Source organism: Streptopelia decaocto, assembly GCF_964273445.1.
Source record: "Streptopelia decaocto genome assembly, chromosome: 11".
Lineage (NCBI taxonomy): Eukaryota > Metazoa > Chordata > Aves > Columbiformes > Columbidae > Streptopelia > Streptopelia decaocto.
Window position 1 is genome coordinate 9869745 of NC_138666.1, and position 14335 is coordinate 9884079.

Here is a 14335-nt window from a genome sequence, read left to right on the forward strand (position 1 = left end):
AATGGAGATGAACGTGCCTAAATTTCTTCCATTCAAATTAAGTATTTCACTATTTGTGAGTCATGTATCACCTGTACCATACTGCAGGGCTTTTGTAGATTTTCATCAAGTGAGGGTAAACCAATAAACCTCAAGGACAACTCATACGGTTACTGCCTGTAATTACCATCGTCCTTCCTTACAGGTGTGAGGCAAACTGCAAGCCAGTGAATGCCAGGGAAGAGCTTGTTTTGCATGTCTCTGGACAGAAGGACTCCCAGGCCATATATTATAACTGGTATTTAGATAACACATTCCAAAGAAAGGTGAGAGCATCAGATTCATCAGAAATTCTTCCCACACAAAAATAAACATCCATCCTGAGGGAAAGCCACATGGCCTCAGAGCAATACTTTGTCAAACGGATGCTTTGGGAATAATAGTGAACACTGAAACAAGGGGGTTCTTGGTTTGGGAGGGGTTATGATAAAGGGCACCAAACTGCCACCCTGATCCTGATAAATCACAACAAAAAACACAGCAAAAAGCCTCTACTGTCATGTTTTCTTTTCTGTCTGATTTTCCAGTCTACAACCCTCCCTCCAGCCTGTGGCCTGACTGGTTTTCGGCAGAACTCTTTGAATTTGCTTCAAAGCAACACATCCATGTTGAAAATGAACAGCTCCTTCTTGCAGACACAGGGAGAAGCTTTTCAGATTAAAGTAACAGGTAAGGGCGAGCAGGGCTTTTCAGACTCCTTTGAGAAAGTCTCTGCCATCATGACATTACCCTGGCATTGCACACACATAGCTTCATTGACAAATATGAAGCTAAATTAGTCCACAAGTTGAGAGCTGTTATTTTATATGTGGGTTCTTTAAAATAATTAAGAGCAAAATTTGTTTTGGGCTGTTGCACAGCAGGACAAATTCAGTAATCTTACTCCAAGCTGTTAGTAACTTTGTCAAGGCTCATCTGGAAATGAAGTTATGCTAAATGCTTCATCAAATAATAATACAGCTTTGCTTTATAATGCAAACACTACCATGTTTTTAATAGTTCTTTTATGGCTTATTCAGTAGTGGGATTTTATTTCTGATTAGGCCTATCCTGATGTTTCTGGTGCCTGAACAAACAGCATCATTGCTAAGTAGGCAGGATTCAGGTCTGAAGATCAGTGCTGCTGGGGCACGATTATTGCTGACATTCTGCTCCCTTCACTCCCAGCAATGACTCGGGGCAGCTATGGGGAGGAGACGTTCCTCGTCAGCACCATACCTCCACCCGAGAGCCCCGCTTGTGCCGTGGCTCCCAAGCAGGGATCAGTGCTCACCGCCTTCACAGTCTCCTGCAGTGTTCCTTGCTCGGCGAATTCATGCCAATCCAGTCGTGACAGGCAGCTCACATACTGCTTCTATCTGAAACCAAGTAAGTCCTGAGGTGAACTGTGTGGCTGACTGCTGCTCCATGTTTCTAGCAAGCACCAGCACTGTTGCTAACAAGGGCAAAGGCACGAGCTGCTCGGCTTCCCAGGGAGATTAATAAGGAGTGAATGAGGCCAGCAAAGAGCAAGCCCAGGGTTCCCTGTTCCTAGAGAACAGGCCCTGCCTGTGTGGTGTCTGATAGGTGACCCCTTCTTTCCCATTTCAGATTCTCTCCTGCACTGTGGCCCGGATCCTGAACTCTTCCCAGTTTATCTTCCACTTGGAGAAGAGGAAAACGATTTCATTTTACATATGACAATTACCGTTAGCAACAACTTTGGTGATACAGTTCAAACTAATGCTTCAGTGAAGGTACACAGTAGAATTACTATATTTCAAGATCTCTCAAGTTGATACCTAACCTGCGATTCACTTTTGGACCTTCTTCTCATTTTATACATATTACTTTCCTCTGAATGTGCCATAATCACTGTTTTCCTAACCAAAACTATACTCTGTGGACACAAGGTAGTCAAAAGAATCTTCCACGGTCCTTTTTTTCTAGGATAGAAGTTTAAAAGATGGTCTATTTGGACTTTGGGCAGCATAAGCTGTATCTAGTGAGTCTGGAGTTACTCTGTGTAGGCCCCACAGAACTCTTGCTTCTGCCCCAGTGCCCCGGTAAGGAGATCCTTAACAGGCCACTAAAAATAAAACATGAAAAACTGGGAACACAAAGTCTTCTGTGCCACTCTAGCTAGGCTCTCAATAAGATGATCGTGGAAGCTGTTCAAAGATAATTATAACCACATTGGCAGTGTTAAGAGCATATCTGATTTCTTCATCAGGTTGGACATGCAGCTATGACTGACGGGAACCTGACATTGCAGGCTATTGTATCCGAGAAGGCAAACTCCATCCTCAAAGACGGGAACAACAGCATGAGTCTCTTCCAGCTGTACCAGTCAGTGACTTCAGTCCTGAACCAGGAGGCTCAGGAGGAAAGCTTCAACACGTCTTTACAGACCGAAACCCGAAAAGAGGTCAGCCAGACACTTGTTTTCATGCAGTACAAGATAATATAATATAATGGACTCTTCATATTCTTTGACAGGTCTTAAGCAATAAAAAACTCAAATATCACTACCTGAAATCAACAGAGGTTTCAAGTTACTAGCATCTGTCTCCGTGTTTGGCACAGGTTTCAGCTATTTTTCACTGTTTGTCCACATAAATAATTTGTTTAATCATCCATCAGTAAAATAATTCATTCTCAGTTGTTATTGCATTAACTTAAACTGATTTGGACGATGTTTTAAAACTTAAAATCAACCTGATTTTCTACAAACAATTTGAATATTAATAAGATGTCCTCTCCTGTGGGAAAAATATCCTATCTCATTTTCCCATAAAATACTAGATGACAGGTAATTTTAGTTTGTTCATTTCAGCTACCAGCTTATGTTGCAGTTATATACTTGTACAGTGCTTTGAGTGCCTCAGATGAAAAGATCTAGAGAAATGCAACTTATCCTTCAATTATGATTCATTCTTTGAGTCATATCAATCATACATGGCTCTGCTTTCTCTGGAAGTGGCATTTATACAGTAATTCACATACATTGGAACAAATTTTCACAAGTAACTCCTTGCTATTAATGGATGTTAAGTGTATAAATTATTTGTGTTGGAAGGTAACATGAAACTCGTGATTATAGTTACTAAGGCAAGTGGCATCTTGTCAGTAGACCTATTATAATATCAGTTCAAATGATCCTTGTTGTGGAGTCTCACTCTACCGCATAATTTACAGCAAGCCTGACTGTCAATATACAGCACTACTTGCACAGTCCTAATTAGCATCTTATTCCTTTGCCTAATTATCTCTTTCCATCTCAAGCTCCGAGGGCTGATGCTGACGACTCTCTCTGCTGTTAACGTCACATCAATGCACATTGCTCTTAAGATGTCAGAAGTATTGAAAGAAATCACTTACAGGACTGAAGAGCTGTCTGTCTCAGCACAGGTAAGAAGCAATTCATCCTACATCTCCTCACACTAATAGTGTAGCCTCTATTGCACCCCACTGACCTTTGAAGAGTTTTGGTGCCTTACAGTTATCTGTTCTTTACCCATTTTTTTCAACTGTACCAGCATGTGTATTTTGACCAGAAGGGAACACATTTTGCTGTTTAGAGTAAGCAAATTTGGACTCACAGACATTGTCTCAGCACCCACTACAATCCAGGCTATAACTGTCTCACCAGCTACATTTTATGATACATCTTGAAGATGGAAACCCTAACTTTTAGTCAGAGGCATGTTAGGATGTGTATTTGATCTCAAAAAGCATTCTTAGAATCCTGAAGAAAAAGCCCAGGAGGGTTTTTCTAGACTTGCCCAGATCCATTGGTCCCTGACCTGTGCACTATCACAAAATGCACGTAAGAGGCAGGAACACAACACAGCCCTGAGGAACTGGGCACAAATGTTCACATTGGCCTCACAAAAGTATTTTGTGAATCTTATCTGTCAACGTGGCATTATTAGTAGATGATGCTATTTATGCACAAGGAGCGAGCACATGGGAGGACAGAACAAACCGTCACTGGGGAAGCTTCCCAAATACACTAGCAATAAAAAGAGCTGTCCTGATTTCTGATGTATTATACAGTTGCAGCCAGACAATGGCTTGGGAGCATTTCGCAGCATGTGGTTAACTTTGGCGCAACAAGAACACAGCTCGGATTGAGTGCTCACCCTGCAGAAAGGCTGCTGGGCCTTGGCAGACGGTGGGAATGGATATGCCCGAGCTTGCAAAGAATTTGTTTGGCTCCGTCACCACGCTGTGCTCAAACCTGGCCTGTGCTTTCACAATCACAAAGCAATCACTAACTGCATTCGGGCAAAAGAAAAACTGTAGAACACATTCTCCTTTGGCATTTAGCACAGAACAAGTGCAAAGGGATTAACTGCTGGTAATCCAATAGGGTTTGGGGAAACTAAGATGGAAATCCCCATGCAGTTGACAATGTGATGGTGGGTTTTGGACACACCACCCAAAGTATAACCTAATTTACTATGTTACTGTACATCTAAACTGTATCCTTGCCCACTGTTTAACAGACAAGCTTCCTTCAGAAGTTATTCGTCTTTTCTACAGATTAAATCTGTAGAAGCAGGCTGCATTTTTCAGGTCTGTATTACATGTCAAAATACCATCTAGTATATTGTCTTTATTGGCATTTGAGGTATTACCTCAGCATAAATAATTATAGTAAAAACAGTGTTAGCCACAAATGGTCCCATGAGATTACTTACGTTGCAATATTCAGTAAATGACACAAGTGTCACTTCTGTCATTTGTAGTACCAACAGATACAACCTTTTCCCCTTGTTTCCCACCAGGTGGAAGCTAGCAACACTCTAAAAGATGTCAGTGCTTCCTTGCTCACTGTAAACATGGAGGACAGCAGAGATGATCAGAAGTTAAAAGATGCAGCCGACTATCTATTTAATGCAGTGAGCAATGTCCTTAAAGCTTCTGCAGAAATCAGAGCTGCCAACACTTCAGTGCTAGAGGCAGAACAGGTAATTTTGGTTGGGTCCAGGTTTGCAGTGTGTGAACATTTGCTTGCTTTGGAAGGCTTTTAAGAGTTCTGCTGCCTCTCATATTTTAAATTGGCATTGAGTAGGGTTCGTTATGACACCATGATGGACTTGAATATCAAAGGAAACTTCACCCCATTAGACATGTTAGACTGAATGGCCTGCTGATGAAGATGATAAGAAGCCTCTTAAGTTTTGTTACGTTTAAAGCTGAACAGGACAGAGCACGGGAGAGCACAGCATCAGTGTACAGCCTCTAATGGACCACAACACACAGAGATTTTTTTCAGATTTAATTCTATCCTTTTGCCTCATAATTCAAGGAAGCCACAGATATTCAATATTCATTATTGACTGCACTACTTTAAAGCTGCAATTAGCTCTGGTTGCTGCTAACACTCTTTTTTTTCAGAAAGCTCACTCTGATTTTCTATTCAGAATTATGCAGCATATTTATTTTGTCCTATCTGTTCCTAGCTACACGTGAATTGTCACAGTTGCCTTTATATGCTTCCTGGGCTGAACATATTACACTTTAACTTTCATCACTGCAAGGGAGCAGGGCATGAAATAAATCTAACCTGAGAGAAGAGGTTGTGAGATGTTTGAACTCTCCCAGGATAACACACTAATAACAGACAATTAATATGTACTTAGGTCTTGCTTTTACAAGTAACTAAACACTAAAGTGTGTGCCTAAGGGGCATTCGTGTACAGAAGTGCAGGAATATATTGCATTAAATTGATGTCATGTTTGTAGTGCTTCAAATTTCAATGTATAGAAGTTATAAATAATACAATAAAGTAAATATACAAAAGTAAAAGCTGCAAGATATATATATATTTGCTGTCTGCAGTGTTTTTATGAGAATTACAGAAATTTAATTGCTGAAAATTAGTATTTGTTCCTAAAAGGAAGTAAAGGCAAATAATACGCAACTTGATGATTTTGAGGAGCTTTGTTGCAAGTTTCCTCCTGTAATCCTTTTCCAGAGTTCAGTGTCGCACCAGCTCCTGAATACAGTTGAAAACCTACAGAGTGCTCTTCTGTTTGGGAAAGAACCGGATGATGAACCAACAGTCCTTAGCACTCCTTCTGCCACAATGTACATACACAGGTAACAGTAACAGCATCTCCCACCTCAGCTCCTGCTAATTAATCAAATGTGCCCCAAATAGTCATTACATTGTCCTTGAATGGAGCCACTGAACTAAGTATTGTAGCATAATGACAATTTCAACAGTGCAATGAGGCTGCCATTACTAAGCGATAGTACAGCTGGGACTCCAAGGACAGCTTGGACTCCAATTAGCTTCAGTAAAGCCACCTTAGAAATTTTCATGCTGTGTCTTCTTTGACCAATGGAGAATTTACTGCTATTTCCTGGATGAGGCAGTAGCTGCCTACCTTCAACATTATGGGGAAAACCAGTTAAGGGTTTTTTTCTTTTCCAAGTTTCCAATCATGATGTTATATAGATTTGTAACCTGCTTGGCAGAAGCAAATACAATCATGAGGACCCTGATGAGCATTCTCCATTCGCTATAATCATCCTTAAATTGTTCCCTGAGAGCCTGGTTTTCATCCTCATTTAATTGTGCATTCACATCAAGAGCATGTTCACACAGAAACCCGGTACATCTTTCACATAAGTACATCTAGTTGGGTACAACTTCCTATTCAGAGACACCAATTCCTCCTCCTTTTTCAATATTTTATGGTAGTGTTTTGTGGACTACTACATCAGGATCAGATAATGTACAAAGCATTTGCTGTCAGAGTTAGAAATAGTTTTCCAGCTAAGTTACACTCATGAAGTGAGAAATCTTTTTCTCTAGATATAAAGTCCACACTATTGATGTTTGGTTTGTGGTTTTTTTTCCCGATTTTGTTTGTTCATTTGTTTGCTTTTCTATTTCTTTTTTTCCTCTGTTTCACTTGTGTCCAACCCTAACTGGACAGATTGCAAGCAGAAAACATGGATGGCATGTCCATCAATATCTCCAGTTCCAGCTCTGCCAGCTTTACTCTCCCACCTGCTTCCTCTCTCAGTGTTTCAGGAGTTGATGATGAAACAGTGGATATAAGGGCAAGTAAACAGCTTTTATCTGACTTAGTCTGATATACAACTTATATTCTTGGTCTAGCAGTTTTAGAATATTTTCTCCTTTTACAATGAATACACAAGCACACAAGTCATCCCCTCCTGTAATGCCAAGAAAATAATTTAAAGTCTTTTTGGTCAAATAAGTCTTTGCTTATCTTAACTGCATGAGCTTGGTTCAGCAAGCTAAGGAGGACTGAAAGCTTAAAGTCCATCAAACCCTCACATATGCTCCTGATTCTACACTTATATGGCTAGAGAAGGCAATGAAATGAATAAATACCTATAAATCTATTTGCTATTTGTTTACATCTAATGCCCCAAGGAGAATGCAACAGCTCAGCATCCAGATCACCATTAAAACTAACCTGAAGCAGTCCTGTTTCATCCCAGCAAGAAATAAATGAGTTTGAGGCACTCAGATCCTGCAGGAATCAAAAGGCCTGTGAATGTCCTGCTGAAAACACATCCCTCTTCAGAGTTAGGATATGGTGGTTTGTCCCCCAGAAGAATAGATTGTGTATTATTGTCATATTTTTATAATAAATTTCCTGAGGGCCTCTCTGGTTGATTTGACGCTCTCAGGAAACCCCTACGATACTCGCAAAATATACAGGTTTTCTCGTCTTTTCCCGTGTTGCTAAAATGTCCAGAGCCCACTGAAATCTGTGGAAACAAACCCATTGCCTTCCTGAGCACTGCGAGAGGGTCCTGAATCCTCTCCTTGGGCTGACGACTGACATACTCTTCTCTGCATTGCTGTCATAGCACAAACAAACAGACTTCTGTTCCTAACTCCAAGAGGGGTGCCACAGCCCAACTTTGGTGGAGTTAACTTTGAAAGAGGGTTATGCAATTGCATTTTGGTACCTGGTAGCTGAAAGGCAAAAGGGTTACAATTAATGGAAAGCAATAGACAACAATGTCAAAATCACTTTCAAGGGTTGTTTTTGGCTTGCCTTAGAGATGAGATAGCTTCTTATTTATATCTGAATGCAAGCTTCTTTAAAGTCAAGTACTGCTTGGGTCTGAGTTCAAGCTTTATCTATTCAGCAATTTGGAGTGTGCATAGAATGAAATATTAACAATAGCTCAAAGCTGTTTGTTAATGTCTTGCTAACAGATGGTGAGCTTTGCTGTGAATCCCTTTTTATCCAGTGACACCAGTTTCGACATCAGCGGAACAGTGGGAGGTCTAAGTCTTACTGGTCTGGATGGCTTGATCATACCAGTCAGCAATCTCAAAGAAAACATTGAAGTAAACCCACTATTTCCTATCCCTCTCCCTCTTTTCCTTTTTTTTTTTCTTTCTCTGTTTACATACTTTGCTGTCCTTTGTATTGTGCTTATTAATAATAGAAGCAAGATGTTTTGCTGTATTTAAAGCTATGTCTCTCTGTTTAAAAACAGATAATGTTACCAAGGCTTTCAGCAGCTCAGGAAGATAGGATTCTGTTGAATCTGGACAATTTTAGCACTTTCCAAGTCAATGTTACCTCAGAAAACACATCTATAGTGATCCACCTGGAATGTGAACATGATATTCCACTAATACTCTACTTAGGGTATGGTTATTGTCCAAATGAAACTAACTATGATATGAAAAATCATCTGTTCTATAAGAAAACTGCTGGAGGTAAGACAGCTTGTTAGTGACCTATGAATTTGTGCATTTTGGACTTCTGTAACCAAAAGACTTTCACCACCCATAGTAAGTTAAGAGCAGTCATTATGGGGAGTGCTCATCCACAGCTTTACAAGACACGTACATTTACAGAATGAGCCTTGACCATAGGTTCAGATGTCTAACTGGAGGGGGGGGTTCAATCTGGCATGCTTCGGGGTTCCAGTCTCTGGTATACAGTGTTCACTAACAGGAGCAAACAGTGGGATGCTTTGAACAATAAGTTGCTAAGTATTATTTCATACCTGTTTTTTTCAGTTTGTTTATTTTATTATATGCAATACAGTTGCATGCTTCTGAATAGACATTGAGAGGAAAATATTTGTGTTCAAGGTGAGACAAACACCTGGGTTCTCAGGCCAGAAGAACTTGTTTTTGGAGAGGGAACCTACCATTTCATGGTTTTACAAGATATGGGAATGGATTCCACAGTCTATGACAGACTAACTGTAGCTGTCACTTGCTTCGCATCCCGCTGCGTATTTTGGGATGAGCACCAGGGGAACTGGAACAGCTATGGATGTCATGTAAGCAGAGCAAAACAAAACACTGTTTATATGATATACTTCAAAGCCAGTCCTTATAACCACCATCTTGTAGTAAAATGACAGCACTGAACTCATACCATAAAACAAGATCATTTTGGGATGTTCTAATAAACTGAAGAAGTTGAGTCAGACTGAACTAAGACTCAAATGACATTTCCATTACAGTTTCTTGGGATGCACTTCTATGTAAGAAATGAAAGCATTCTGACAAGGCTCTATTATCTTACAGTACCTACTTCTTGCTAGACATTATAATTTATATTCCTTATGAGAACATCAACAGTTATTATGTGTATAGCAGTTCTCCACACTAACTTAGCAACCTCAGCACTGCCATTTGCTTAGTAAGTTATCTCATACTTTGAAACCAGATGTTTTATCAGTAATTTTTTCTGGTTTTCAGGTAGGACCAAAAACAAATCCTAGAAGCACACAGTGCCTCTGCAATCATCTGACCTTCTTTGGGAGCTCCTTCTTTGTCATACCCAATACCGTAGATGTTACCAAAACGGCAGAGCTATTTGGCACATTTGTGGACAACCCTGTGGTGGTGACAACTGTAGGATGCATCTTTCTGATATATGTACTTGTAGTTATTTGGGCTCGAAGGAAAGACATCCAGGATGATGCCAAAGTAAGTCTTCAGCCGAGAAAGACTGAATGTATTTAGGCCAATTCCCACTTTGTCCAGCCTGTTTTAATAGGAAGTCTTCCACCAATCCTACCCCTTTCCCTGTAATTCTCTGTTCACTGGTAAGTATATGCATTGTTCACAAGATGACAAATTCCTATCCAGAGCTTTAAGGAATCCATACTTACAGAAGAGCTAACACACTATACTCATTGTGTCACTCTGCAGGTGAAAATCACAGTACTGGAAGACAATGACCCTTTTGCTCAATATCGTTATCTTGTGACAGTTTTTACAGGACACCGCCGTGGGGCAGCCACAACCTCCAAGGTATCAATGGCACTGCATGGTAAGACAGTTTATGCACTCATGTAGAGAACTGGATGAATAATGGAGCACCTGAGGCTATTAAGAGGATGGCTTAAATGCAACATCTGAGACAGAAAGTCCTCAGATTTGATGAAAGCAGAAAGAATATGCCAGAGGAATAATCATACATAGGATTGAGATGTGCAAGTTTTTATTTTGCCATCTTATTCTCCAGGTGACTCTCACCATCTATGGGCTGGAAGGAGAGAGTGACCCACACCATCTAACGGATCCTGAGACTCCAGTCTTTGAACGGGGAGGAGTGGATGTTTTCCTACTCTGTACCTTCTTCCCTCTTGGTGAACTGCAGAGTATTAGATTGTGGCATGATAATTCAGGGGACAGTCCTTCCTGGTAAGTAAAGACACAATATTTTTTATAATGACAACAGTTTTCCTTTTCTAGCACTTGAAAATTATCCTTTCTACAGTTCTAGAAAGGAAGTGTTAGTTTCTCACTTTTGCATATGAATAGATCAAATTATAATCTAAGCTGCAGGACCAGGAGCACATCCCATATGCTGTGTCCAGTACAGGATGGGATGTGTTCTGTGCCTTACAGTTTAGACACAACCCAAGAAGGCAAAGGCCAGACTCTGTCATCCATAGTCCTGTTGAGTCTTGAATTTCATACCATGCAGTTACATGTGAATGTGCCCTGTATGTTTTTCCAACAGGTACGTGAATCGTGTATTGGTCCATGATCTGGCAGGGGATCAGAAATGGTACTTCCTCTGCAACTCATGGCTGGCCGTTGACATTGGAGAATGTGTCCTTGACAAAGTGTTCCCAGTAGCTACAGAACAGGACATGAAGCAGTTCAGGTACCTTCTGTTTTATGGACTTTTTCACTCTTGGTAGAAATCAGTCTAGAAAAGCGAGTATGCATAAAAGATCAAATCTCTAGAGAAAAAATAAAACAAGGGAGGTCTCTCCATTGCCCTAGAAGGGCTCTGAACAAGGAAAAGAGGAAGGATGGTTAAGTAAGTCTAATTGTTACCCTAGCAGTAATACCAGACTGGAAATACGGGTGTTAAAGGAGGATAGCCTGACAAGACCTACAGAAACCCAAGCATCTTATCTACTCCTATGTGTAATTTCCCTAACAACTTATATTAGAAACTGCTCATGATTAGCTTTCCCTCCAGAGTGTGACCAGAAGGAAAGGACATAAGTAGCTATGACAACTCCATGCAAATCAAGCCATGATATTTGGATATTTCTCATTAATTCTTCAGATAGTGCCTAGAAGCATGAACAGGTCAGGACCCTGAACTACAGCTTTTTTCTTACCTCTCTTTTCTGAGTATCCATCTGATTTTGCTTTCCTCCTTCCCAGCAACCTGTTTTTCATTAAGACCTCCAAGGGTTTCCAGGACGGGCACATCTGGTATTCGGTTTTCAGCCGCTCGCCACGAAGCTCCTTCACACGAGCCCAGCGTGTGTCATGTTGCTTCTCACTGCTTCTCTGCACCATGCTGACCAGCATCATGTTCTGGGGAGTGCCAAAGGATCCAGCTGAGCAGAAAATGGATTTGGGTAACAATCCTCCTCATTGCTTAGGCAGGGGAATAGAGAGACAGCAGAATATAGAAGCAGAACAGTTGAACCAATGGGCTTTTTCACAAGAGAGAGATGTGATGGTTCCTGGGGTTATTTTTATTCCTCCCCTCTGTTTGATCTCAACAGGTAAGATCGAGTTCACATGGCAGGAAGTCATGATTGGCTTTGAGAGCTCCCTCCTCATGTTTCCCATCAACCTGCTCATTGTGCAGATCTTCAGGAATGTACGATCCCAGCCAGCCATGCGGGGAAGAGAGAAGAAGCCAGGAAAGAGCGGTCGAGTGTCCCCAAGCCTACCTCCCACCCCACAGGTCACCCAGCCTGTCTCACTCACTCCAGAGGCTGTGACAAAGGCAAGTCCCCAGCGAGTCCTGCAGTGCCCCCTGCTGCCCTGCGCTACCCGACATCGGCAGTTTAGCAGCAGTGATTTCCGTCAGATGCCCTTCAGCTTGTCTGAGGCAAAATGCCAATTACACACTGGTGCAAAGCACTCAATTACCAGACTGCATTAACATCTGCTTATGTACATCCCAGCCCTTGCACAATTATTATGTGCGACCAAAATCACTGTGCTCAGGGGGTAAAAACAAACATTAAGCAAGACAGCGAAGACAAAAGGTGTCATAGACTTCATATTTCTCAGTCAGGTCCTCAGGCAGGTAAGCTGTATTTTTGAGTCCCAAAAGCTGTCTTGCTGAGCTCACTGCACTCGGCCTGTCACATCCGGCACTCTAGGATGTGTTATCCTTATTCGTTCTGGAGATTTTAGCAATTGGTGCAGCTCCCAGGCAGAGGTGCCTTCAGATCACATCAGCTTAGATCACCGCAGCCAGAGTCACTGCTGGGTTGCTGGGTCTTTTCTAGGATATAAGAAGAATTGCCAACTCGCTCTTTAAAGCCCTGAAGACTCCATCTCTCACTTCAGTATCAGATCTTGGAAAATCAACTAACATCAACACACTTTTGGCATTGGTTGAGGACATCATCTGCCAACAGAACAGAGCTGGGCAAGGGTTTTATGATGACAGCAGGAAGAAGGATGACCCTATAATTGTCACGTTAGGTGCTATGGATATACAAGGTAAACACCACAATGTGAGATGCCAACTGAAACCTTTGCAGTGACAATGATGGTAACGCTGGATGTGATGACCCAAGCTTTTCTTACATTCTGACTCAAAGGCAATTACAGAATCACAAAATAGTTGAGGCTGGAAGGGATCTATGGAGATTTAGTCCACCACCTTGCTCAGAACAGGGCCAGCTGGAGCAGGTTGCCCAGGATCACATCCAGTCGGATGGTGAATATCTCCAAGGATGGAGACTCCACAAATTCTCTGAGCAACCCGTTCTAGTGTCCAACTGCCCTCACAATACAGAAGCTTTTCCTTATGCTCAGATAGAATTTCCCATGTTTTAACTTGTGCCCATTGCCTCTTGTCCTTTCACTGTGCACCACTGAGTGCCCAACTGAGTAAAGGGCACTGTGAAATTTCTATTTCTTATGCTATAAAATTAAATGTTAGCTTCCAGCCTGGCTTGGGAGCAGGATCAGTATCTAGCAGCATAAAGGTTCAAAAATATCAGTTGTTTCACAGCCTTTTTGTCCTTTCTTTTTTTTTTTTTTTTCTTTTTGGTCTTGTGCTGCTGTTCTTTTCAGTCTGATTTTTAACTTAGGCATTCATTTATTTTAAATTAAACAATAATATATGAGTAAACAATCCCACTGATTTCATTAAGACTTGCATTTTGCTTTTCTAATGACCGTACCAAGCTACTAATCGCACAAGTAAACTATGAATGAATAAGCACTTGATCTTATCTGACTTCTCTATTAAGGTTTTAGGACCTCTATCTTACTAAGTTGCCTCCCGGCAACAATTCCAGCCCATATTAGAAGCATTACAGCTCTAGTACTAAGCTGCTTTTACATGTCCTTTCAAATGTTACTCTTCACTTTGACACATTCATAAGCTTAAGCTCCAGTTCTGCTGACCTTTGTGCTGAACAGTGTTTTAATCTAGGGATAGCTATGGTGATTTTCTTTAAAAACAAAAAAAATTCTTTACCTGCAGAAAAAACAAGAAGCCCAACTCCAGAGAAAGGAATGTGTGAGCAACTGAAACACAGCGATTACAACCGCTGCTTGTACATGCAACTCCAGCATGTAGAGATGGAGCTGGAATTACTCGGGCCCCATAAATTTCAGATGCCTCAGAGTTACACACAAGCTGTTCAACAGGTTCAGCACATGAAGAACCTCCTGGAGAACCAGATCTGCTCATCAGTGTCTGTCAGTGAAGGGTAACCAAGTTCTCATATCATTTTCAGTACATATTTTAATTTATATTTTATTTTATATATATTTATATTATATTTTTATTATTTTTCTATTTACATTTTTATTCATATTTAATTTTCAGT

General features: G+C 41.0%; 1 protein-coding gene across 1 annotated transcript in view; it reads left to right on the forward strand.

Annotated features, from left to right (window-relative positions):
• LOC309444815 (polycystin-1-like protein 2) overlaps positions 1 to 14335 on the forward strand; it is a gene marked incomplete at its 5' end in the record, with an annotated part of 38859 nt that overhangs the window by 12710 nt on the left and 11814 nt on the right. Inside the window, 18 exons of the mRNA XM_082062948.1 lie at positions 185 to 305; positions 567 to 708; positions 1207 to 1407; positions 1630 to 1775; positions 2252 to 2446; positions 3304 to 3429; positions 4812 to 4994; positions 6006 to 6130; positions 6976 to 7102; positions 8241 to 8375; positions 9753 to 9983; positions 10209 to 10310; positions 10525 to 10703; positions 11026 to 11172; positions 11688 to 11887; positions 12038 to 12369; positions 12776 to 12992; positions 13987 to 14215. Coding sequence (XP_081919074.1) covers positions 185 to 305; positions 567 to 708; positions 1207 to 1407; positions 1630 to 1775; positions 2252 to 2446; positions 3304 to 3429; positions 4812 to 4994; positions 6006 to 6130; positions 6976 to 7102; positions 8241 to 8375; positions 9753 to 9983; positions 10209 to 10310; positions 10525 to 10703; positions 11026 to 11172; positions 11688 to 11887; positions 12038 to 12369; positions 12776 to 12992; positions 13987 to 14215 — 3138 coding nt within the window. The remainder of the gene's footprint in view (positions 1 to 184; positions 306 to 566; positions 709 to 1206; positions 1408 to 1629; positions 1776 to 2251; positions 2447 to 3303; positions 3430 to 4811; positions 4995 to 6005; positions 6131 to 6975; positions 7103 to 8240; positions 8376 to 9752; positions 9984 to 10208; positions 10311 to 10524; positions 10704 to 11025; positions 11173 to 11687; positions 11888 to 12037; positions 12370 to 12775; positions 12993 to 13986; positions 14216 to 14335) is intronic.